General features: G+C 44.4%; 1 protein-coding gene across 2 annotated transcripts in view; it reads left to right on the top strand.

The window, feature by feature from the left end:
• RMDN1 (regulator of microtubule dynamics 1) overlaps nt 1–25,938 on the top strand; it is a 450,051-nt gene that overhangs the window by 306,536 nt on the left and 117,577 nt on the right. For both annotated transcript variants that reach the window (XM_044065986.1, XR_006364034.1), the window contains exon 7: nt 7,650–7,737. In XM_044065986.1, coding sequence (XP_043921921.1) covers nt 7,650–7,737 — 88 coding nt within the window. The remainder of the gene's footprint in view (nt 1–7,649; nt 7,738–25,938) is intronic.

Raw genomic sequence — 25,938 nt, forward strand, 5'->3', positions numbered from 1 at the left:
TGGTCCGGCGTCGGTTGCTGCTGCCTCTTCCCTGACGTCAGTGCGCCAGGGGTATACAAGATGCAGCTGACGCCATTTTCTTCAATCTTTCTTGCCGTGCGGTGCCCGAAGCAAAAGCAGTTCGCAAGTGCCGGTCGACCGACTCCTGAGATTTTCTAAATTGAATTTCAGATCCGAACTCTTCAATAAAGCTAAGTACCCCGTTGGGGAACATTTTCTTGCTCTAGACCGATGTCAGTAAAAGTTAACAATTGTATTTCTTGTGGGAAGCAAATACCTCATAAGGATTTTCACTCTTACTGTATTCCTTACCTAGGCCCTGACCACGACATTGCTAGTTGTCGGTTTTGTGCTAGATTCAACCAACGTACTATTAAGCATTGGTTTGATTTTGCTTTACATTACTTTGGCCGAAGGTTTAACTATATAATGCCGTTGGAACAACCGACGACCGGAGTTCATAAAAAGCGCAAGGACAAAGAAAAGGACAGGCATCCGAGGTCCAAAACCGATGACGAAGCCTCTTCTAGGCCAATTGCCGGTTCGCCGGTTCTCAGAGGCACTTTCACAGCCCCTGACACCTGTTACCTCAGAGCCACAGGCCGACTCCAACTCCCATGTGGAGACAACTAGGCCTCTGGAAACTCAAGGTATTGGGCCTACGGAAACTATTCCCTCAGATGGGTCCGGAGCCGCTGAGCAGGCATCGGCTTCTGAGGGTGTTTTTAAACCTACACAGCTTACTATCAAGACCACTTCAGCAGCCAAGGCAAAGTCTAAAACACCATTAAAGACAAAGAAACAAGTACAGCATTCTCCTGGACAGTCATCCATGCCAAAGAAACAGATGCTTAAACTGGCCGAGGACCTAATTACTTTGATCAGGGGTTCCCATCCCTCTCCTGATAAAAGGCCTAGGCAAGACACTGACTATGACTCCTCTGACCAGGTTTCTATTTCCTCTGATTCCTTTTCAGAACAGGGATATTCTCGTCCTCCCTATGAGGACTCTGACGCTGAAGAATCTATCCCCTTTGGCCTCTCCTCTTGAGGATTACTCTTTTGGGGAAACCTTGAACACCATGAGGGAGCATTTCCATTGGGAGAGCCAGGATTATTCAGAATCAAAGAAAAGGCTCAGAGACTTTCTTTTACTGCCTCAGCACAGGCCCCTTGCTATCCCCCTGTACTAGATATTGTTGATGATGTTTTTTCTGAATCCAGTTTGTCTCCTGATTCTTTACCCCCTGCACCAGTCAAACCAGATAGGTACTACAGGGTCCCAGATTCTCATAAATTTCTTTATAAAAACCCTGCTGCTGACCCAGAAACAATTTCTCAGGGTCCCAAAGGGGTCAAGGCTTCCACTGCAGAAAGCCCTGTTCCCTCTGATAGGGATTCTGGAGCACTGGATAGATGGGGGAAAGTTTACACCTCTGCTACTTTAGCTGTAAGGGCTTTAAACTGCCAGTTTCACATGCTTAAATATCAACAATACCTAATGTCTTTGCTAAAACAGAAAATGCTTACAAGCTCAGAATGTCCTGAAAATAAGGAATTGCAGGATTTATTGCATACAGCTGAACAAGTGGGAAAGCATACTTTGCAATGTGGTTTTGATTCATTAGAGGCTTCTTGCAGAGCCACAGTTACAGGTTCTGTCATTTGAAGGCATGCTTGGTTAAAAGAACAAAGTTTACCTGATTATGTTAACTCAAAATTATTGGACGCTACATTACAGCATGAATACTTTGGTGTTAAGGCAGAAGAGGTGTTAAAGAAAATGGAGGAAAAAGCAAAATCAATGCAGACAGTAAAGGATTTCTTACAGGTTCAGCCACCCAGATTTAGCAGGAACTGGCCTTCAGAAAATTGGTCCTTTCCAGTGTCAGACAGGCCACAAAGAGGCAGATCTCAGCCCCAAGGCTCATACAGACCTAAACAGTGGGGTGCTTCTGCCCCCAAAGGCGGAGAAGAAAAATCACAACCTTTTAGGAAACAGTCCCAATGACGTTCCTCTACCTATGCCAAGCACTTACCTTTTGGCAGCATCCTTAGGGGGAAAACTAGCACTTTTCTCACAAAATTGGTACACGATCACCCAGGACAAATGGGTACTGAATATTGTTTCTCAGGGTTGCAGGTTCCACTTTCACACCCTACCAAGGCCAAAAGGTATGCCAGACCTGCCACACAATCAATGGGTAGAGGCACAAAAACAAATTTCTGCTCTCATGGACATGAGGGCTATTCAAAATGTACCACAGGAAGAGCAGGGGCAAGGATTTTACTGAAGACTTTTCTTGGTACCCAGAAAGGACAACGCTTGGAGACCAATACTGGACCTGTCTACTCTAAATACTTTCCTGGATGTTCCAAAATTCAAAATGTTGACACTGCAGCAACTTCTACCCATGCTGGGCAAGAAGGCTTGGCTAGTTACTTTGGACCTCAGAGGCATACCTGCATGTCTGTTCAATGCATTACCAATTCTGCGCCCAGGGTCTTCACAAAATGCCTGGCACCAGTAATTGCTTTTTGCAGACAAAAAGGAATTCAAATATATCTCTACTTGGACGACTGCCTTATTCAAGCAGAGAGCAAGGACATTCTTCTAAAGCATTTGGCGTTTGTAAAAAGATTACTAATTTACCTAGGGTACACAGTAAACAAAAAGAAATCAAAACTACTGCCCTCTCAAGAGATAATATTCCTGGGTGTAAGCTTAAATACAACTGCCCAGATGGCTTATCTCACGCCAGACAAGCAAAGGCAACTGACTCATTACTTTCAAATGATGGCAACAAAGAAAAAACAAGAAAAATTCTGCAGGCTTTGGGCTTCACGGCATCCTGCATCCTGCTAATTCCATATGCAAGACTGCATATGAGGAAGCTACAATGTTATCTAAAAAGTGTTTGGACTCAACATTGCCACAGCCTGGAAACAGTAATAACTCTTATTCCCTGCCTGCAACAAGAGTTTCAATTATGGGCACTGGCCTGTCACCACAACAACGGACAGCCTTTCACTTTACCCACAACCAGGCAGACACTAACAACAGATGTATCGGATTATGCCTTGGGGGCACACATGGCAGGAAAATGTATTCAGGGCACGTAGCCCATGGACCAAATGCATCTTTATATCAATCAAAAAGAGATGCTAGCTGTACAGAATGCCCCGACAGCCTTCAAGGATCTCCTACATCCAGGACAACTATTGCTAAAGACGGACAATACCACAGTTATGTGGTACATAAACAAGCAAGGGGGCACACATTCCTACCCCCTCTGCAGGCAAGCCATGACTTTGTGGAACACAGCACTGACCTATCAAGTACATCTGCAGGCACAATTCCTGCCAGGAAAGAAAAATACTCTGACAGATGAACTAAGCAGAAACCTCATGGACCCTCACGAGTGGAAACTAGAGCCACAGGTCTTCAGCATGATAACAAGGAAATGGGGATGCCCAGACATATATCTTTTTCCTCCCCTCACAACTGCCGACTACAGAGATTCTGCACAAGGACGCATCACTAACAAGCATGGAAAGTGGATGCTCTCTCATTCAGCTGGAAAACCCTAACAGTTTATGCCTTTCCACCACTGCCTCTCCTTCCCACGGTACTCCTAAAAGTCAGACAAGAGAAGCCAAAAATTATTCTGATTGCCCCAGACTGGCCACGCCAGCACTGGCACCCAATCCTAAAGAGCTTGTTTCAAGGCCCAGCCTGGACTTTACCTCAAATTCCTCATCTTCTGACTCAACAAAACAATCAGATTCTGCACAGCCAACTCAGAACCTTAAATCTGGCAGCATGGCAAATAATATAGCCACTTGGAACACTCCTTTCTCTAAAGCTGTTATAGATGTTATTTTGGAAGCCAGGAGGCCCAGCACCAGGAAATCGTATGCAGAAAAATGGAAGAGATTCTGTGCTTGGAACCAGACCCAAGGACTTGAACCACTTGTTCCAAATATTCCTCAGATTTTACAATACCTAACTGAGATGATGGACAAAGGCCTATCCTTCTCATCAATTAAGATCCATGCCTCTGCCATTTCAGCTCATTACAATACGGAACCTCCTATTTTCTCACATCCACTGCAAAGACAGTACCTCAGAGGGGCAAAAAACATAAGACCCCCAAGGAGAGCACCAATACCTACATGGGACCTCAACTTTGTCTTGGAAAAGCTCACACTGTCTCCTTTTGAGCCAGCCAATACAGCTAATATAAAATTCCTATGGAAAACTGCTCTGCTCCTAGCAATAACTTCAGCAAGAAAAGTCTTAGAGTTACAGGCATTAATGGCAGTGAAACATTTTATTATTTTTCATCCGGACAGGGTTTCTCTAAGGACAAACCCAACATTTATGCCAAAGGTAGTATCCAGTGTGGCTCTTAACCAAACCATTCATTTGCCAACATTTTATCCAAATCCCCAGAATAAAGGGGAGAGACTTCTGCACTCTTTGGACATACACAGGCAGTTACACTTCTACTTGGACAAAACAAAAGCTTTCAGAAAAACTGAGCAACTGTTTGTAGCATATGCTGCAGGATCACAAGGAAAGGCTATCACAAAGCAAACTATTTCAAAATGGATAGGACACTGCATTCGTTTCTGCTATGCACAGCAAGGCAAGTCAGTGCCTAAGAATATTAGGCCACATTCTACCAGGGCAGCAGCCACTTCAGCAGCCTTTCTCAGAGGAGTACCAACCAAGGAAATTTTTGAGGCTGCAACTTGGAGTTCAGTGCACACTTTTACCAAGCATTATCACTTACCTCTTTACTCTAAATCCAGAGCAGGCTTTGCCACTGCAGTTCTGCAGGGCCTCATAGCCACTCTTACTCCTATTTAGTCCCAGCCACCCTACCTCAGCTTTGGGATTCAACCCAAGTGTAATGACTGCAATAGTGAAACACAATGAACATAGTACAGTTGTGTACCTACCATAAATGTAGATGTTCGAGTGTATTCATTGTTGCAGTCCAGGTTACCCACTCTCCATCCCCCTTTCTTTGCTGGGACTTATCTATACTTCTATATCCTACACAACCTATGTGGTGTATTTGCTTGTAGATGAAGGTATTGTTTTTATTTTACTGTATGTTTTTATAAGCATTATGTATTGCCTACCTTCTTGGGGACACCTGACATCTGGGGCAAGAAAAACTGAAAAAAATGGCATTGGCTGCATCTTATATACCCCTGGCGCACTGACGTCAGGGAAGAGGTGACAGCAACCGACGCCGGACCAGGACTTTGGAATTCAGGCCGACTGCGGGTAGCCTGCCAGCAGGATAACCCAAGTGTAATGACTGCAACAGTGAATACACTCGAACATCTACATTTATGGTAGGTACACAACTGTACTTTCTACCTTCTCCCCAAGCCACAGTGACCACTGATGTCTCCCAAATGAACAACTAGAGGGGTCACTTCATTGGACTGACTATCAAAAACACGTAGTCCCTTTCCGTGTCTAGGCTTCATATGAACATGCAGGAGATGAGGACAGTCCTCCCAGGGTTGCAGGCTTTCCAGGACTTCCTCCCTCTGGGAGTGATATCGATTCAGATAGACATGTCAGAAGTGTGGTACAACAACAAGCAAGGAGTAACACCTTTGTGTCCATTATGTCGAGAGGCTATGAGAGTTTGGCAATGGGCAATATCTTCTCACCTCTTTCTGGTAACAGAGCATATCTTTGGTAAGTCCAGTGTTCTAGCAGACAGGTTGAGCAGATCTATCCTTCTCCCTCATGAGTCATTTCTCAATCTGACAGTAGCAAAGCAGATTTTCTGCTGCTTTGGTTGACTTTGCTGTGATCTATTTGCTTCCCCTTGCAACACAAAATTCAGTAAGTAGTTTGCCCCAATCCCCCAGGAGAGAGAGTCACTGAGGGATGTTCTAATCCACATTTGGCCCCCAGGCTCCTGTTTGCTTTTCCTACTCTTCTCTCATTCCAAAATTCCTTCAGAAAGCCTTGGTGCGGAGTGTCACAGTCATTCTCATTGCCATATTATGGCCTTGACAGGTGTGGTTACCCTTCCACTGGCTTCATCATATAACCCACCATTGGTTCTGGATCCCAGTCCAGCTCTTCTCTCTCACCCATCTGGATTGCTCCCCCTGGATTGCTTCGCCTGGACATTCAAGCCCTCAAGTTGACCACTTGGTTTCTTCAATTCCAATGATGTCTTGAGAGTCCCGGCTCTCCTCCCCCAGGTGATTTACAGCCTTACTTCTGCATGGAGACTATATACTAGAAAGACTTACAGAAGCAAGTAGAAACGATTTTCAATTTGAATAGAAATTTAGACCATTTTCAGCCCATCTTTCAGCTATTTTAGATTTTCTGGCTTCCCTTTTTCATGATGAGGCTGTCTTCTCTTCTATCAAAGCTCAGCTAGCAGCCATTTCAAGTTTTCATTTTAGAGAAGATCAAACAACCTCCCCTTAGGGATGCTGCCCTCTCTAGGGATATCATTATTCTTCTGCAGGCTTTTACTAGATCTCTGCTTGAACTGGCAGCTGTGATAGACCATACATTTCTAGAATGAATGATTTGCTTTCAAAGATATTTCATATTGTAAACGTATGTACCGCCATGTCAAACATCTTTGATGATCAGTATGTTTTCCTTAGTTAATTTGTTTGTTGCTTACATAGATTAACAAAGATAGTCATATTATGCATGTAAAGGTAAGAAATGTGGTGCCCTTAAGTTGGAAAAAAGTGCACTGTTCAACAGTGCTAAAGTTTACATCACTAATGATGTAGTGCAATGACTTAACTGTGCCATTAATGTACTTCTCTTATTACTAACTTGGTTATATATGTACATAAAAAGTCCTGTTTGCTATGACTGACTAACTTGAAGTACATACTCTACAAGCAAGACATTGCTCCTGGATTACATTACATGAATAGTGATCATTTAGCAAAACCACCCTCCGCTGTTGCAGAAACAATAAAGTGACATCATACAGTCCTTGTTTTGTTTTGAATTGCTATGACATCAATTATTGACTCATCAGTGCACATACGACTACTTTGTTTTCAGCTGTAAAGACAGTTACTTATAAAATGTGAATCACAAGAGCTCAGTAGCCTTCACACTTCTTCCTTGTTGAAGACAAGGCTATTCATTTCACAAGTTCTTAGTGAGGTACCATATTAGACTGCCCTCCAACTGAAACATTTGTCCATCTCCAGATTACAGCTTACTGGCCATTATAGATATAACCATTCCTTCCCAGTGCATTATTTGTTCTGAACAGGGAATCACAAAATATCCCTTTAGCTTTTCCTGTCTTAAATGGGGTCAAAGCATGCATTTAAGGTAAAATCTCAGTCTCTTCTTGGCATAGTTAATTGCCAGTATTGCAAGATCTACAGTCTCTGCAAGGATCTCCTTTGACTAGTAGCTGCCCAGCCTTATGGGGGAAAGGAAGATATCCCATAAGTTCCATCACGCTAGCTCCAGAAAAGCATATTTTTACCATCTAATGTGTAATTTTTTAACAAAATATTTTTAAGCATTCTTTATCATACTTGCATCAGCTGATCATTGTTTGTGTAGAGTAGAGAGCATCTAGATGTTTATCTTTGTTCTTTTTTTTTTATAGGTGTTTTACTTTTGCTGAAATGCCTTGGTACCAACAGAAAATAGCATCCATGCTGTTTGCAACACCACCAACATCTACATATGAAGAGGTAACAGTTTTATTAATATTTCATGCTTACAGTGCAGCACTTACTTCATTTTTAGTTGTTCATTTCATCTTATTTATCTTTTTGATCTGTTACTTTCAACTGAGGAGCACCATTCCACTTTCTGGAAATAGGTCAGTTTAAAATATGCTTCTCTTCCGCAACTGGTTATCCATCACATGTGTTGCTCCCATTCATTTTCCTGTGCCACCTTCAGCTCCTATTTCTATGGGCTTGACTGCTTTTGCTCATGTCAGTGGATGGTTTATGCCTAGCTATAAACAATGTGGATACACTATACAAAGTTTTTTTTCCCCATTGCACTAACAACCTTTATCACCTACAGTTGTTATGAGAGGCACAAAGTGACCATTTATTGGATCAGAGACACTACTTAGTTTTTCAGTAAGACCACCCTTCTTTGTTGCAGAAGCAGATGTTCTTCATTCCACATTGCTGCAGTCCTAACTATTGGGTAGTCCGCTGTCCAGTCGGCCCGAATACCAAAGTATATGGCTGACGTCGGTCAGGGCGCATTAGACTGACGTCAGTACGTCAGGGTACTAATGCGCATGACCGACGTCATATCCTCAGTCTTTTTTGCCGCATGGTCCGATGCAGAAGCAATTTTGCGAGTGCAGGTTGGCGTTCTGAAAGTTTCTGAAGTCAGAGTTTCAGACCGAATCAAAGTTGGCTAAGTACCCCGTTGGGGAATATTTTGGTTTTTTCTTGCCTCAGTATTTAACCGGATGTCAGAAAAGTGAATAACTGTATTTCTTGTGGGAAACAGATACCTCATAGGGATTACCATACTTTGTGTATACCTTGTTTAGGGCCTGAGCACGACGTTGTTGGATGCCGCTCTTGTGCTAGATTTAACAAACGCACTATTAAGAGAAGGTTAGACTGTGCCAGGTTAGTTTTTGGGAAGCGTTGTAATTATAAAATGCCGCCGGATGCTCCGGCGCCCGCTTCGCCAAAAGCGCAAGGACAAAGCAGCAAAGCCTAGAGTGGAAGAACCGACAGTCCCAGACGTCGGTTCTTTAGAAGGCTCAGTGGAGCCGGAGGTTCTGCCAGGTATTTCTTTGGAGTCTCAGGGAGAGACTTTACTGTTACAGGATGTATCCTCTCAGGAAGTAGGCCAGGCTGAGGCGGCTTCTCAGGTGGCTGTTCTTCCCTCTCTCCCTAAGGTGGTGAGAGCCTCCCTTCTGTTTCCAAGGCTTCTTTGAGGCAGGCCAAGTTTAGCTTCAGTGGCGGTTTCTCCTAGTGCTTCAGGGTCTTTGCCTAAGAAACATATGCTTAAAATGGCAGAGGATTTGATTACTATGATTAGAGGTTCTATGCCCCCTCCTGATAAGAGGCCTAGGGTGGAACCTGAGTTTGAGAGTTTTGAGCATTGTTCGAGGCTTCTGAGTCTTCGGCTGAAGACTTGCAGGAGTTTCCTCCTTATTCTGATTCTGATGTGGATGATTCTACTCCTTCAGCTTCTCCTCCTGAGGATTTTTCATTTTCAGAGACTCTGCATTCCATGAGGGAGCATTTTAAATGGGAAGGTCAAGATTTCTCTGATTCCAGGAAGAGGCTTAGGGAATTCTTTTTACCCCAGCATAGGCCTTTAGCTATACCTCCTGTTCTGAATGTGGTGGAAGATGTTTTTGCAGAGGCTTCCCTGAATCCTGATTCTTTGCCTCCTGCCCCAGTTAAACCGGATAGGTACTATAGGGTGCCTGAAGCTCATAAGTATCTTTTAAGAGTCCTAGGGCAGACCCGGAAACTGTCTCTCAGGGGCCTAAAGGTGTGAAGGCCTCTGTTGTTAAAAATCCTGTTCCTCCTGATAAAGAGGCAAGGGCTTTGGATAGATGGGGAAAGAAAGTGTATACTTCTTCCACTTTAGCCATGAGGGCGTTGAATTGTCAGTTTCACATGTTAAAATATCAGAATTATCTCCTTTCACAATTGAAATCTAAGGTGGATGCTCTGGCAGAAGGTATTGAGTGTAAAGAGTTGCAGGATTTAGTTCATGTGTCTGAACAGGTGGGTAAACATTCCTTGCAGTGTGGTTTTGATGCTGTGCAGGCCTCCTCGAGGGTGGCTGCCACTGGTTCTGTTCTTCGTAGGCATGCCTGGTTGAGAGATCAGAATTTAGCTGAGCATGTTAAAACAAGGATTTTGGATGCTCCTTTACAGTCTGATGTGTTGTTTGGTTCACCTGTGGAAGCAGTTTTAAAGAAAATGGAGGACAAGGCTAAGTCTATGCAAACTGTTAAGGATTTTTGCAGGTGCAGCCTCCAAGTTTAGTAGAAATTGGCCTACTAAGGGATGGACTTATCCTGCTTATGATTCCCAGTCTAGGGGTAGGTCTAGACGTGGTAGGGGCAGAGCTCAAGGTTCCTTTAGGCCTAGGACAGGAGTTCCCCTGCTCAGACTTCTGGTGAGGGCAGGGGTCAGTCCTTCCTAAACAGACCCAATGACCTGCCTTTTCAGCTGCCAGTACATTCTCGCCTGGCAGCACCTTTGGGAGGAAGGCTGTCTCTTTTCAAAGAAAATTGGGATTTTATTACCCAAGACAGATGGGTTCTGGATATCATTCACCACGGTTACAGGTTTTATTTCCATACCTTGCCTCCTTTCAAAGGCATGCCAGACATTCCTCCTCTACAAAGAACAGAGGCTCACAAGCAAATTTCTCTGTTGCTCCAAATAGGGGCCATTCAGCCAGTTCCTGTGCCAGAAAGGGGCCTAGGATTTTATTCTCGCCTGTTCCTAGTACCAAGAAGGGGAACACGTGGAGACCAATTTTGGATTTATCTATCCTCAACACTTATCTGGACATTCCCAAGTTCAAAATGTTGACGTTACAACAGCTTTTACCTCTGCTGGGCAAAGATCACTGGATGGTAACTTTAGATCTCAAGGAAGCTTATCTTCATGTGCCTATAAGACTAAGTTGCAGGAAGTATCTGCGTTTTCGAGCTGGAAATTCTCATTATCAGTTCTCTGCATTGCCCTTTGGCTTATCTACTGCCCAGAGTATTCACAAAGGTTCTGGCTCCAGTGATAGCTTACTTCAGGCTAAAAGGAATTCAAATCTATCCTTACTTGGACGACTGCCTGATTCTAGCTCAAGAAAAGGAAGACCTTCTACAGCATTTGGAATATGTCATAGCAGTGCTAAGATGCCTAGGGTATTCTGTGAACGAAATAAAGTCCAGTCTAGTACCCTCTCAAGACATGTGCTTTCTGGGTGTGAGACTGAATACAGCAGCCCAGATGGCCTTTTAACCCCGGACAAACAAAAGAATCTTTCCAGTTACTTCCATCAACTATCTCTTCAGTCCGGGCTGACTGCAAGGACAGTCCTTCAAGCCTTAGGGTTCATGGCATCTTGTATTCTGGTGCTTCCCAGTGCCAAACTGCATATGAGGAAGCTGCAATGGTATCTCAAAATGTATGGACACAGCACTGCCAGGATTTGGACACTGTCATTCAAATAATACCTTGCATTCAAAAGGAATTTTTGTGGTGGGCTCAGGAATGTCACCTAAACAAGGGACTCTCTGTGACCCGGCCAGAGGCGAGTCAGATTCTAACGACAGATGCCTCAGACATTGCTTGGGGAGCTCATCTAAATGGAAAGTGGATACAAGACAAGTGGCCTGCCAGACTACAGCATCTACATATCAACATGAAAGAGATGTTAGCAGTCCAGTTTGCATTAATGGCTTTCAAGGAGTTACTTCTTCCAGGGCAGGTGTTGATTCTAACAGACAACACAACTGTCATGTGGTACATCAACAAACAAGGGGGAACACATTCTTACCCATTGTGCAGGCAAGCAATGATTTTATGGGAGACTGCGCTCAGCTTGCAACTAACTCTTCAGGCAAGGTTTCTGCCGGGAGCACAGAACTCCACGAGTGGAAACTGGATCTTCATGTATTTCAAAAATTGACAGTGTCATGGGGAACTCCAGACATAGATCTGTTCGCTTCTCCACTAAACCACCAGCTGCCAAAGTTTTGCACAAAGAGGTTTCATCACACAGCTTGGAAAGTGGATGCTCTTTCTTTCAGTTGGAAAAATCTTCATGTGTATGCTTTTCCACCTCTGCCTCTTCTCCCAAAGGTGCTTCTAAAGGTCAGACAAGACAAGCCAAGGATGATTTTAATAGCTCCAGATTGGCCTCGGCAGCACTGGTACCCATTACTGAGGAGTCTGGTAAGGAAGCCTCCATGGCCTTTACCCTTGATTCCACACCTGTTGTCTCAGAGGGACGGTCACCTGCTCAATGTCAAGCTTCATTCTCTTCATCTAACAGCCTGGCATATTCTGTTTTGGAAGACAGCAGGTCTCAACTTCCTCAACAAGTTTTAAATGTGATTATGGAAGCCAGAAGACCTAGTACAAGGAAAGTGTACATAGAAAAATGGAAGAGATTTTTATTTTGGAGTGCAGCAAACAATTTGGAGATTTCTGAGCCTAATTTAAGTGTGGCTCTTCAATATCTTACTGAGTTATTGGACAAAGGTTTGTCTTTCTCTTCCATTAAGATTCATGCTGCAGCAATTTCAGCTCACTATGATTGTGACCCACCATTGTTTTCGCATCCTTTGTTCAAGCAATTTCTTAGAGGGGCAAAGAATATAAGACCCCCACGTAGAGCTCCTACTCCTGCTTGGGACCTCAATTTTGTGTTGGAGAAACTCACTCTACAACCTTTTGAGCCTGCAGCTACTGCTGAATTGAAATATTTGTCATGGAAGACTGCTTATTTGTTAGCCATTACATCTGCAAGAAGGGTGTCTGAATTGCAGGCCCTTATGGCGGTTGAGCCTTTCCTGATTTTCATAAGGATACGGTATCTTTACGTACTAATCCTTCCTTTATGCCTAAAGTGGTTTCTAGTGTGGCTTTAAACCAAACTATTCATTTGCCTACCTTTTATGCAGATCCCCAAAATAAGGGGGAAAAGATTTTGCACACTTTAGATGTACACAGGCAGTTGCGTTATTATTTAAGCAGGACTAAGGATTTTAGGCAGTCTCAGCAGTTGTTTGTTTCTTTTGCTTTGAGTTCTCAGGGCAAGCCTGTGTCAAAACAAACTATTTCTAAGTGGATTGGGTTTTGCATTGCATTTTGTTATTCCCATCATGGCAAGGAGATTCCAGCTGGGATTAGGCCTCATTCCACTAGGGCTACTGCCACTTCTACAGCATTTCTAAGGGGGGTGGCAACTAAGGATATTTTGGAGGCAGCTACTTGGAGTTCAGTGCATACTTTCTCTAAGCATTATCACCTTCCTCTCTACTCTAAGTCTAGGGCTGGTTTTGCCACAGCTATTTTGCAGGGCATGTTGTCAGTTCCTGCTTCCTTATGATTTGCCAGCCTCCCTTACCTCTGCTTTGGGATTCTACCCAATAGTTAGGACTGCAGCAATGTGGAATGAAGAACATAGTACAGTTTTGTACCTACCATAAATGTAGATGTTCGAGGATCCACATTGCTGCAGTCCAATTTACCCTCCCTCCTTCCCCTCTGTGTTTAGGGGTGGTTGTGTAGGTGAGGTTATATTCTGGTAATTTTGTATATATTGTATATATTTTTGGTGCAGGTATGTTTGGAGTTTTTGGTTTTTGCCTTATCTTTTCAGGGTCTTCTGACATCTGGGGCAAGAAAAGACTGAGGATATGACGTCGGTCATGCGCATTAGTACCCTGACGTACTGACGTCAGTCTAATGCGCCCTGACCGACGTCAGCCATATACTTTGGTATTCGGGCCGACTGGACAGCGGACTACCCAATAGTTAGGACTGCAGCAATGTGGATCCTCGAACATCTACATTTATGGTAGGTACAAAACTGTACTTTTAGCAACATCTTACAGCCAGTCATGTAGTAGTGATGACGTTATTTTACTATTTTTCTGCTGTGTGGAGTTTCTCCTCTCATCATGAAGAGAAACTATCAAAAGAGCTCCTCAAAGATGAGTACTTCCACAGGCATACAGTAACTGGAAGACGGCCAAAAAATATTTTTGCTCATTTTGGTCCTACATCCACTATCATGCCTGAGTCTTTCCCTTTTGAAGCCACAAGGAATCCAGTGGGTTGGTCACATTCATCAGTGACGTGACACTCACCCTCCATTAGTAAAGTGTAGATATATATATATATCCAGTACTGCATAGTCTACGGACAGACTGATTTGTATATCAGCATCTTATTTATTATTATTTTTTCTATTACTGTTTATATTGTTTCTCATCCTTATTAAGTATCATTTGTTTGCTCCAAATAGTTTTACAGTTTGTTATTGTGGCATTAGTAGTGAGGCTTTTCCCAACAATTCCATTTTCATTGCAGATCCCACATTTTGTGTTCTACAGTCTGTATCGCTAAGCACTGGTGTTCTCTTTTTTGTACTTTTGAAAATTACAGAAAAAATGACAGTGTATGGGAGTGAAGGTCTCATATGCCTTATTGCTACTTAGAACCCAGCGGTGATGTACATCCCTGTTCTGAGTTTATCACCTCTACACCAAAACTGATTTGTGCTAAGATACCTCGTATCACTACTATACTGATTCCTGTCCTGAGGCAGCCCTCTAGGAAATTGAAGCATTGTCTGTCTGTCTCTTTCACTTTTGTAGGATGTTCTTTTGAGGAGTACTTTGATTTTATTCTTTCTGAGATAGCTGGAGATGATAACCTTTAACCTCTTCTACATCTGCTTTAGGACCTTTTGGTGAAGATAGTGCATCATATAGATTTCACTTAAACTGGAGTACTTTCAGTAAGTTGTCCTGAGAGTACCATCCTGCTAAACAGCTAGCTGCATCTGATTTCACCATTTATAATGCCCTGCTTTTTGTGGTAGTATTTTTCATGTTCTTGCATCTGCTTGGGAGCATCCTTATTTGGGTTATTTTGCCTCCACCCAATCCTTGCAGAAGTCTGATCTGAAAAATAAACCGAAGATATGAAATCTGGATGTTTCTGTCACCAGAGATAAATCCAGCAGACACAAAGTTGAGCTGCTTTTCCCAAACAAAGACTTCTGTCTGTAAGTAAGAGGATATGTGGGGTTGCCGCTGTAGTGCAGCAGTTAGCATTGTCACCTCAGAGCAAGAGGTTCTCTGGTTCGATTCTCGGCTGGGGTGCCTTCTGTATGGAGTCTGCATGTCCTCCCTGCAGTCACGCGAGTTTCCTCTGGGTGCTCTGGTTTCCTCCCACATTCTAAAGACATGCATTAGGTGAATTGGGCATTCTAAATTGGCTGAAGGTGAGTGTGTGTGAGTGAGTGGTGCGAATGAATTACTGTGGCAGGGCCAGTCACTGGGCGGTGTAAACCTTGGCTCAAGCTGATTGTCACTGAAGAAGTGACACCCCGACCCCATGTGCAAAATGGGAAAAAGAGGTTGAGGATGGATGGATGTATGTTTCAGCCACTCTTAGACTTCACTCACTTAACTGCATTTCCCACATTCATTCCTCATAATCTGTTTTGATTCTGCTTGAAAAACTTAAGTTACTTCCAAATGTCCTGGATTGCAAGACAGTAAAAAGCATGATTTTGTTCACTTCCAAGTTAGGCCTTTGTGTGGTTTGATACACCTCTGTTGTGCTGGCATCGATGAATTGAATATGTATATGTACTAGCTTGATTTAATGTGGCTAAAACAAAATATTTATGCTCATTTTTTTCAATGTCAGTGTAGTTTTATAGGAATAGGGATGTTCTGTATTTCTGTTGTAGCAAAAATTCCTGTGGAGATTGGAGGAACTGTCACAAAGAAGTTGTGCAAGTAACGGTGTCATGCAGCTAGTGATGGGTTGACGCTCATGCAATAAGCTCAGCTCCCCACTGGTAATCTCAGGCCACCCTCAGGGAGCTGGTTTATTTTATTTTATTTTAAATTTGTTAACTGGGGTAGAGTACTGATCCAATTGAACCTTTTATAATCTCAGTTTTGTATTAAATACTGTAGATACATGACATTATATACAGAGTGAATAGAAAAATGCAATATATACATGTACAACTAGTGGTCAAAAAATGACTCTGTATATTTAGCCTGGTGGAATAGTGCAGAATAGTGCAGACCACAGAAAAAAAAATGCAAAGAAATCTGTTTAAGGGCTTCCCTTTACAGTCTTTTTGGAGTCTGTCAGTTAGCACACATCCATTCTTCTTACTCTAGTCCTTTCCTTAAATAGATTCTAGATATGATCTGCAGGCAGAAAGGCACTATCCAAGTCAGAATTCTGATCTGTCTGCCTTTTTTTTCAGGTATCATATCTCAGTCCAGGTGGCCTTCTGCATTTACCAGAACTCTTGAATATTTTCTTTTTGTATTCTTTCCCTGTTTCATAGCTGTTAAGAATTTTGAGCTGCTGTACTCTGTGGCAGACACACACACACACATGCACTTTCAACACTTCCTAGTTCGTTTCTAGGTGTTTGTTCATTTCTGATTTACTGCCAAATATGCAGCACTGAAAAGGTTCTGCATACATGCCTGCGATATTTAAACTTCTGAAGAACCACAGTGCATGTTGTTGATGTAAAGTGCTAGAAGTGCCAGAATGTGACTTACTACAACCAGATAGATGTTTGAGGCCTTCTACACCCAGTGCTTGGCAGTGAAAGCATTAGCCTGGGGATTTATCTAAAGATCCCATACAATAACACATAATGCAGAAGCTAAGAGACCCTGATAATAGGGCTAATTTGAGGCCTGGCTCCACTTAAGAGTCCATAGTACCCCTGCTGTCCTCTGATTTTTGTCTCTGTAGTTTTTCTAAATGCTTAGATTTGTTTATGCTGTGGTGGGAATTCATAGGTCCTTCCTAAACTAAGGAGACCATGAAGAAGTTCAGTCATGTCACCCAGTACTGGTGAGAGATTAAGTAGACTTTCTCTACATATCCCCAGTGAAAAGTTGAAATCACTTATCCAGTCATCCAGACTTCTTTTGAAGGTTGTTAAGGAGGTACTCTGCTTGATGGGTAAGGGAAGCCTATTCCATAAATGGGGGATAGGTTGGGTTAGGTGTTTGTCATGCCATTAGTGTAGTCGATGTGGTAGTTTAGGATTATGTCTATAAAATGTTTTTTGCTTTAACATTTGCTCTGTTTAGGAGAAGGAGTTCAAATATTGCTGGGTCTTTTATAGCACAAGAGGAAAAGCAGAAATCAACCCCCTTAGGAGTCTGCATTAAGCTTAATACAGGGACGGGGGATTTTAATTTATTAAAGTAGTTAAGGATACTGAGACCTGAGATCTTTTTGGTGAGGAAACATTTAAGTCTGTCATGCTGGTTTAGATGCTTATCAAGGTACATACCAAAGGAAAGTTTGCCAGTAGTCCCAGCATCAGAGATAGTGTCAAAGCTTCAGAAGGTTAAAATAAGCAGAATGAAGTGTATGTTCCATATCTGTGGCCTCTAATCCTTTCAGAGAACTCAACAGGTTTAGCAAGCATGATTTGCCACTTACAAAGATGACCTGGTATGTATTCAGGATATAAGGTCACATAAATCATTGTTTATTAGTTTAGCTGTAATATGTTCCAAAGCCTTACCAGTAACACTAATGAAACAAATAATTCTGTATTTTCCAGACTCATCAGAGAGGGTTACCTTTTTGCAAGGACACCATAATGATAATTTTTCACACCTCTGGAATGAAAATAGTGGAGCGACTCAGGTTGAGGAGTTGGAGGGATTTTTCTAAGGGGGGGAGTTTACACCTTTTTTTTTAATAAACATCTTTATTAAATGACATAGGCTATCTTACATTTATATAAAGGAAAAACAAATAAAATGACACCACTTAAGTTGTAAACATTATACATCAAAGACACCACTGAAACAACTGTAGTTGCAAACATATATCACTTTCTGTCCAGTCATTGTCAGTTAAGTATTGTATGGCTCATTCAAATCCTGCCTCTTAAGCCTTGTTCCTTCTCTGCATATATTATTCCCACAGTTCCCATTTTTTCCTATGTAGTTTGCCCCTTCCCATTTCTAAAGATCCCAATTCCAGTTGTTTTATCTCTGTTACTGTATTTACTTCTTCTAGTAAAGTTGGTCTAGACTTTGATTTCTATTTTCTAGTAATCGCTTTTTTTGGTGCAGCCATCATAATTAGACTCAGCAAGGCTTTACTATGTGTAGGCAATTCCGGTTCTGTATCATAGCTAAAAAAAAATCTCCCCAGTCATTCCAGTCTACTCACCCAGCATCTCTGACAGAGTGGTCTGTAGGGATTTCCTAAAGTCTGCCAGCTCATTACATTCCCAGTAAATATGTTCCTAGCCACCTGTTTCTTGCCCGTCACATCTCCAACATTTGCTATCCACATGAGGAAAATGTATTTGGAGTCTACTTGGGCTATAAAAATATCTATGCAAATACTTCCAGGCAAAGATCCTAAATCTTCTAGACTTTATTTAGGAGACATGTATATACCCCCCATTGTCTCTTTGTAAATTGCTTATCCAATCTCTCTTCCAGATTCTTTTGAAGCTCCTCTGATTGATTTGTATAAATTATCATGCAATATTTTATATTGCTTTACTAATTATTCCTTTTTCAATAGCAGCTTCTATTCCAGATTCTATAACAACTGTATCAGTGCAGGTCTTTAATTTAGGAACCCTCCCCCCATTTCTTTCTCTTTGCCTATACTCTGATATCAGTCCTTCATTGGGAAGGCAATGTGTAACCTGCAGTCCAAATAAATTCTTGGCGTGTTCTCATTCTGTTGGCTTTCTAGTTGTTTGCTCCCAATACCTTGGTTCCTTTGCCAGTTTTCTCCAATAAATTCCAGCCCCCTCTTGTTATTATCTGTATCCCTAACCACAGTCGTTCCTATTAGCAGAATCTTAGAATACTCCCTGCTATTTTATGAATATAATACTCTGTATGATTTTTGTTGTTCTCTTTAAGAGTCTGCATCCAAAATCCTAATCTCTCTTGTTTCTTGAGCTTCCTCCCTGTATCATCATCATCCTTCCTTTCCACTTTGAATTATAGTTTTCTGCTTATGGTATGTATAGATACCCTTAACTGTGTTGCTGTAAAATAGCCCCTCAAATTGGGTAAATCTGAAGTAGCTAACTTCATTTGTGTAGCAACCTATGGGTATCGGATCCGACTTCAGATCCGAGCCGGCAGTTTTCAACAGCTTAGATCCGAGCTCCTAGCTCCTTCCCCTACCCATAAACCCTTGCCAACCCTGACTGACCTCAGATCTAGTTTGCCGCGCTTGTCAGCAGCTGGATTTTCGAGCTCCAGGCTTGGTTGTTAGTTTGTGAGAAAAACAAAAAAATTATTTCTTTTCTATCCCTTTAGTGTGAGTGTGGTGTGTTTAGATCCCTTTGGTCTGTAAACCCTAGTGTTATCTCTACTTTAGTTATAATTTTCCCTCCCTCTCCCTCGCTGGTTCGTCAGGGTCTGTGTGCGTGTGTTGGGGCCTAATGAGTGTGTCCTCCTTAGCTTAAAATGTCTGAGGCCCCAAAACCAATCTTCTCCAAATGCACCGAGTGTGGCAATAAGCTTTCACCAGCTGATGGCCACACTCGGTGTGTTCTGTGCCTTGGGGTTGGACACCTTTCCTCTCGGTGTTCCATCTGTGCGGCGTTCAACCCCAGGGCACTTAAGGACCGGAGATCCAAGCTGATCCTGGCGGGTCTCTTGCCCCCGGATTCGGCTTTGGCCTCCGGTCCTACTGTGGCTTCCACTGCGGCTTCGGCGGCGGCCACTCCTGCCTCTCTCCCCCCGGCCGGGACTCAACTTCCCGCTGTAGACCCGGAGGGGGAGAAGCACCACAAGCGGAGGGCCGAGGCCGACTCGTCACCCCCCCCCCCCGGCTAAGCGGTCTTCTCCATCCAGGGCTTCCCGGTCTCCTCCCTCTCGGATCCGGTCTCCCTGTTTTTCAACGGGTCCTGAGAAGGAGGAGACCAGATCTCCTTCGAGGTCATCGAGGCGGCACTCCCGTCCCACTTCGGTGGCCTCGTCGAGATCCACTCGCAGCCTTTCCGATGCGGATTTGGACCGGATGATGCAAAGGTTCCTCCAGGCCCAACTGCCGATGGGAGTGCTCCTGCCTCCCCCCCCTCCGGGGGGAAGCTCGACCCCTTTCTTTGCCCCGATAGCTCCTTCTCCGTCCCACTTCCCGGGTTCAGAGCCAGGCAGCCTTGGAACCAGGGGTGGGTCAGCACCGACAGTCTCGGGTACTTCGGCGCCAACACTTCCCTTGAGCCTGTTGGGTCCGTTTTGTCGGATCCAAGCTCTCTGAGCCACAGGCTGAGCTTCGGATCTGAGGGTTTCAGTATGCCTTCGGCGCCGTCCAGGTCGGAGCATCCTGGTCCTTCGAATCCAATCGCTTCGGCGCCGGCCCCGGTCTGCCTGTCGGATCCGAGTGAGGGTCTGCTCTCGGATCCCAGAGAGAGCAGCTCTCCCTTGGTGTTCGACATGGTGGAGAGGGCTCTGTCGACTGCTTCCAGGCCCCTGGTCCTTGCCATGGCTCCACCCCGCACTCCTTCTCTGTTGTGTCCGACTTCCATCATCCGGCCCCAGGGACAGCCTGCTTCAATGTCCCAGGTCGTTCCCTTGGAACAGGATGTTGCTGGTGAGGCCTCCTCGGACAGCCCCCCCCGAGGAGATCCCCCACAAGCGGAAGTGCAAGAGGAGGCACGTGGACTCCCCTGAGTCCTTGACTGAAGACACGGATTTGGAGGAAGGGGAAGGCTCCCCAAGGTCACCCCCCGAGGATGTCTCTTTGTAGACATCATGGAAATGCTCAGGATCAGAGGCTGGTGGTCTACCCCAAAGCCGACCTTGGACAAGTCCGTGTTCCTGGAGGCGTTTGAAGCAGGCCCTTCTACCTCTTGGGAACTAGCTCGAGAGCCCCTCGGTCCACCCCCTGGGCAAGAGTCCCGATCGCTAGACCGCTTAGGGAAGCAGGTGATTAGTTCAGCGTCCTTTTCGGTTAGTTCTCTGAACTATATGGCACACGTTATTCGACTGCAGCCGGATCTCATTAAGGAATACACTGCATCGCCCCCGGAGTCCATGTCGGCGGAGGACAAACAGCTGTACTCCACCCGTATGGCCACTCTTAGGTCCATTTCCAATACCTCTATGTGGCTACTATCCCATGCCACAGAGGGAGCCACTAGAGCCAGCGGAGCAGGCCTTGTCATGAGGCATCAGGCCTGGCTCCGGCATTGTTATTTCGCGGAACCCTTTAAGGCGTTGTTCGCAAATGCCCCTTTTGATGGTCCTGCCCTATTTGGGAAGACCGTTCACGACACCTTGGTCCAGAGCGAAAAGGACAGGAAGACATCTGCCATTGGAGTCCACTTCTCTGCTCCCCAGAGGTCCTTCTCCAGGAACCAAAAGGGACAGAAGAAGATGTGGTTCCGGAAGTCACAACAGTCTCAGTCCGCTCCGGATCCCCAGTCCTTCCGGTGCAGAGGAGGACAGGGAGGACGCCGCCCTAGAGGCAGAGGGGGCCCAAAGAACTTTGGGTCCAGAGAACCCTTCTCTGATCGGCCCATGCAGCAGCCTTGAGGGGTTGCCCGACTGCTCCACTCTGGAGGCAGTCGGGGGATGTTTCTCGAGGCACCCGGCAGCTTGGGAGTCCATCACAGCAGACCGCTGGGTGCTTCACATCATATCCAGAGGTTACCAGAGTCCCACCTCCCCGATGTCCCCACCCGATCAGAGGGAGGCCACAGCTACGGATATTCAGCAGCTCCTAGAAAAAGAGCCATCCAACACGTCCCCCCAGACCAGCTTGGATCGGGTTATTACTCCAGGTTCTTTTTGGTGCCAAAAAAGACTGGGGACTTGAGGCCAATCCTCGATCTCTCCCTCTTGAACCTGTCAGTAACCAAAGAGAAGTTCCAGATGGTCACTCTTCAATCCATTCTCCCTTTTTTATGGGAGAACAATTGGATGTGCTCTATAGTCCTCAAGGATGCGTACTACCACATTCTCATGGACAGACAATCCAGGAGGTTTCTCCGCTTCCGGCTAGGAGCCAGTCATTACCAATTCAGGGCTTTCCACTTTGGTCTCACCTCAGCCCCCAGGGTGTTCTCCAAAGTGTTAGCAGTGATAGTGGCCCACCTGAGGCTCCAGGGAATTCAGGTTTTTCCATATCTGGACGACTGGCTCCTGACCGCCTCAACAAGGCATCTACTCTACACAGCCAGGAACTATTTTCTTTGCATTGCTCCCTGGCTAGGGATCACAATAAATATGGACAAATCTTCTCTCACCCCGACTCAGGTCATAGATTTTATCGGGGCCAGGTTAAACACAATCAATCTTGTAGCCTTCTTAACCCCATAACGACTTCGAACCCTGAGGCTTCATGTGCGAGCCATCCTTCTATCTTCAGCTGCTCCTGCGGAATTGGTCCTGAGGGCTCTAGGCTCAATGGCAGCGGCAATCAACTTATTGCCAATGGCACGTCTGAACATGAAGGTCTTGCAATGGACCCTCCAAGTCCAATGGTCTTTTCCTCACTACCCTGAGTCATCCCATTCCCCTCAGCAGGGCTTGTAAGAGGGCTCTCGTATGGTGGCTGCAATCTCCGGACCTCCACACGGGATGCCCCTTCTCTATGGCCCCTCCCCTTGCCACAGTGACCACGGACGCTTCTCGCCTCGGGTGGGGGGGGCACTCTTTGGGCAGGACTGTCCAAGGCACGTGGAACAACACGGAGACCTCTTTGCATATCAATGTCCTAGAGATGAGGGCAGTGCTGTTAGCATTGCAAGCACTCCAGGAGCTTCTTCCTGTAGGGACGATTGCGATCCAGACGGACAACATGTCGGTTGTCTGGTACATCAACAAACAGGGGGGAAACCAGGTCTTACCCACTCTGTCGAGAGGCCATGAGAGTGTGGGAATGGGCGATCTCCACCAACCGTTTTCTCATTGCAACGCGCATTCCGGGACGGTCCAACATCCTGGCGGACAGACTCAGTCGCACCATCCTTTCCCCTTACGAGTGGTCTCTCAATCCGCAGGTAGCGAATCAGATTTTTGCCAAGTGGGGGCAGCCCTGTTGCGATCTTTTCGCCTCTCCTTCAAACACCAAATGCAACAGCTATTTCGCCTTAATTCCCCAAGTCGGGGAATCCCGAGAGACGCTCTGGTGCATGCTTGGCCTCCCGGTCTGCTTTATGCTTATCCACCTCTTCCCCTGATGCTAAAGTTTCTACAGAAAGCCAGTCGGTTGGGGAGCAGTTTTATCCTCATTGCCCCATTCTGGCCTTGTCAAACCTGGTTTCCTTACCTTTGGTCTCATCTGGTAAATCCTCCTTGGATTCTAGATCCCCTCATGGATCTGATTTTCCACCCTCTGGGTCTCCCAACCCCGAACCTGGTCAGTCTCAAGCTCACAGCTTGGCTGCTCCAGTTCCACTCGTAGCTAGGACTCCCGGCATCTCTTCCCCAGTCAAAGCCATTCTAATAGCAGCCCACAAGCCTTCTACTAGAAAGATTTACAGTAGCAAATGGAAACGTTTCTCGATTTGGGCGGAACGTCAAAACTTGGATCCCTTCACAGCTCCCTTGCCTGCTGTGTTAGACTTCTTATCAGGACTGTTTCACCAGGGGGCTAGCTGTTCCACTGTCAAGGTTCAACTAGCAGCTATCTCTCACTACCATGTCGGACGTGATCTGCATCCCTTGATCACTTCAAAACTGTGCAAGACCTTTCTGAAGGGCACCTTCCTGCTCAGACCTCCGGTAAAGGAAGTGGTACCTCCGTAGGATTTGACATTAGTGCTTCAGGCCTTGACAGCTTCCCCCTTTGAGCTTGCAGCTTCAGTGGATCTCAAGTATTTGTCTTGGAAGACCGCCTTTCTTGTCGCCATCACTTCGGCTAGAAGAGTTTCTGAAATTCAAGCCCTTTGTGTGAAACCCTCCCCGTATCTAACCTTCCACAAGGATAGAGTTTACCTAAGGACCAATCCCTCTTTTCTCCCTAAGGTTGCTTCCGAGTCGAATATCAATCAGTCCATTAACCTGCCAGTTTTCTTTCCCAATTATCAGAACAAAGGGGAATACAAACTACACCTTTTGGATGTGCATAGACAACTTCGATTTTATATTGACAGGATATCTGGTCATAGGCAATTCGGCCAGTTGTTCGTCTCCTTTGCCAAAATGAATTTGGGTAAATCGGTATCTAAAGTCACATTGTCTCGATGGATATCGCAATGTATTCTTTTGGCTTATGAAAGTTCTGGTAGGCCCACACCTCAGGGAGTCCGTGCCCACTCTACCCGATCTATGTCCACCTCTGCTGCCTTTAGATCCAGGGTATCCTTAGATGATATTTGTTCGGCTGCCACTTTGGCCTCATCTCATACCTTTATCAACCATTATAAACTGGGTATTATCTCCAGAGGGAGAGCATCCTTTGGCTCTGCAGTGCTCCGGAACATCCTTCCATGATGGCTGCCCAAGGTTTAGGTAGCTGGGGACTCTGTCCCATAGGTTGCTACACAAATGAAGTTAGCTACTTCAGATTAAAAAGTTATGTACTCACCATAACATTCCATCTGAGTAGATAAACTTCATTTGTCAGCAACCGTCCCCCCCCCCTCCTTCCCCCTGACCTTTGATTGTTCACATTTGTTGTCTTCAGAGATGGTCTTTGAAATTGATCTATCTTTAGCAGTTGCTGTTTTGGGGCAAACTTGATCTGAGGTCAGTCAGAGTTGGCAGGGGTTTATGGGTAGGGGGAGGAGCTAGGAGCTCGGATCTAATCTGTTGAAAACTGCCGGCTCGGATCTGAAGTCAGATCCGATACCCATAGGTTGCTGACAAATGAAGTTTATCTACTCAGATGGAACGTTATGGTGAGTACATAACTTCTTATTCTAGTCCCTCTTGTTCTAGTAGAAGAATCATTTTATCCCACTTGACCCTTGCTATCTTCCTTTCCCAGATAAAATCTTTCAACTCTTTTTTAATTGCTATCCACAGCATCTCCACTGGTTGATAAAAATATGCCTGACCTGTTTATAAGACTAAAGGAACTAAAAACATTTTAATTGATTGTATCTTAATATCCATATCCATATAACAACACTTCCAGTTTCTCTATTTTTGTATTATCTTCTGTTTAGTCTCTTCCTACATATCCTTAGCTGCCACAACAGAGTCATTTTATCATGTCTTCATAAATATGGATATTGTTGGACCAATTCCTGTGTGGGTATGTAATTTACCGCTATTGCCTTTGTTTTAGTGTCTTTAATTTTGTATCCCGAGAAGATTTAAAACTGCCTTAAAATGTTCCGCAACACTGTAATGGTCCTTTCTGGTTTCGTCATATATAAAATAGTATAATCTGCAAATAGAGCCAGTTTTTCCTGACTAGCTTACCAATTATATTCTTGAATGTGAGTCCCTTATTTTCTTTGCCAGTGATTCTAAATATAATGTAAACAACAAAGGGGAAAAGAGGACAAACCTGCCTAGTTCCTCTACTCAAGCAGAAGTTATCAGAGAGGACCCTATCCACTTTGTTTTTTGCCTCTAATCCCTCATATATACTCCTAATCAGCCTTATAATTGTATCAGGGTAAGCAAATGCTTCCATTGCCCTGTTCATGAAGTCCCAGTCTACTCTGTCAAATGCTTTCTCTGCATCAAGACCCACCAATAAAAGGAGTATTTTCTTATATTCTGCTTCCCTCTGGATAATCAGTGTTCTGTTAATATTGTCAAATGTCTGTCTCCCCTCCACAAAACCACACTGATCCATGTCTATCAATTTTGGTATCACTTTTAACATTCTTTTAGCCATTATAGACGTAAACACTTTATAATCATGGTTTAGTATTTGCAATGGGCCTGTATGAAGCTGGATCTGATGGATCTTTACCCTCTTTAGGTATTACAATTACCACCGCCTTCTTCCAAGATGCTGATACTTCTCCTCCTCTTAAAATATTGTTAAACAAAACCTTCCAGGTCTTTATCTGTTTTTTTCCCTCTCTAACATCCAAACTTCCACAGGAATACGATATATTCCTGGGGACCTTCCTGTAGATTGTTTATACATAGCCATTTTTATCTCATCTGCTCCTATCCTAAATGCTAGTAATTGAGCCTCATCTACCTCTAACCTTGGCATATTTAATTCTTCCATAAGCATTTCCAT

The sequence above is a fragment of the Protopterus annectens genome, chromosome 3.part0 (genome assembly GCF_019279795.1).
Source record: "Protopterus annectens isolate FY-2018-M chromosome 3.part0, PAN1.0, whole genome shotgun sequence".
In the NCBI taxonomy this organism is placed as follows: domain Eukaryota; kingdom Metazoa; phylum Chordata; order Ceratodontiformes; family Protopteridae; genus Protopterus; species Protopterus annectens.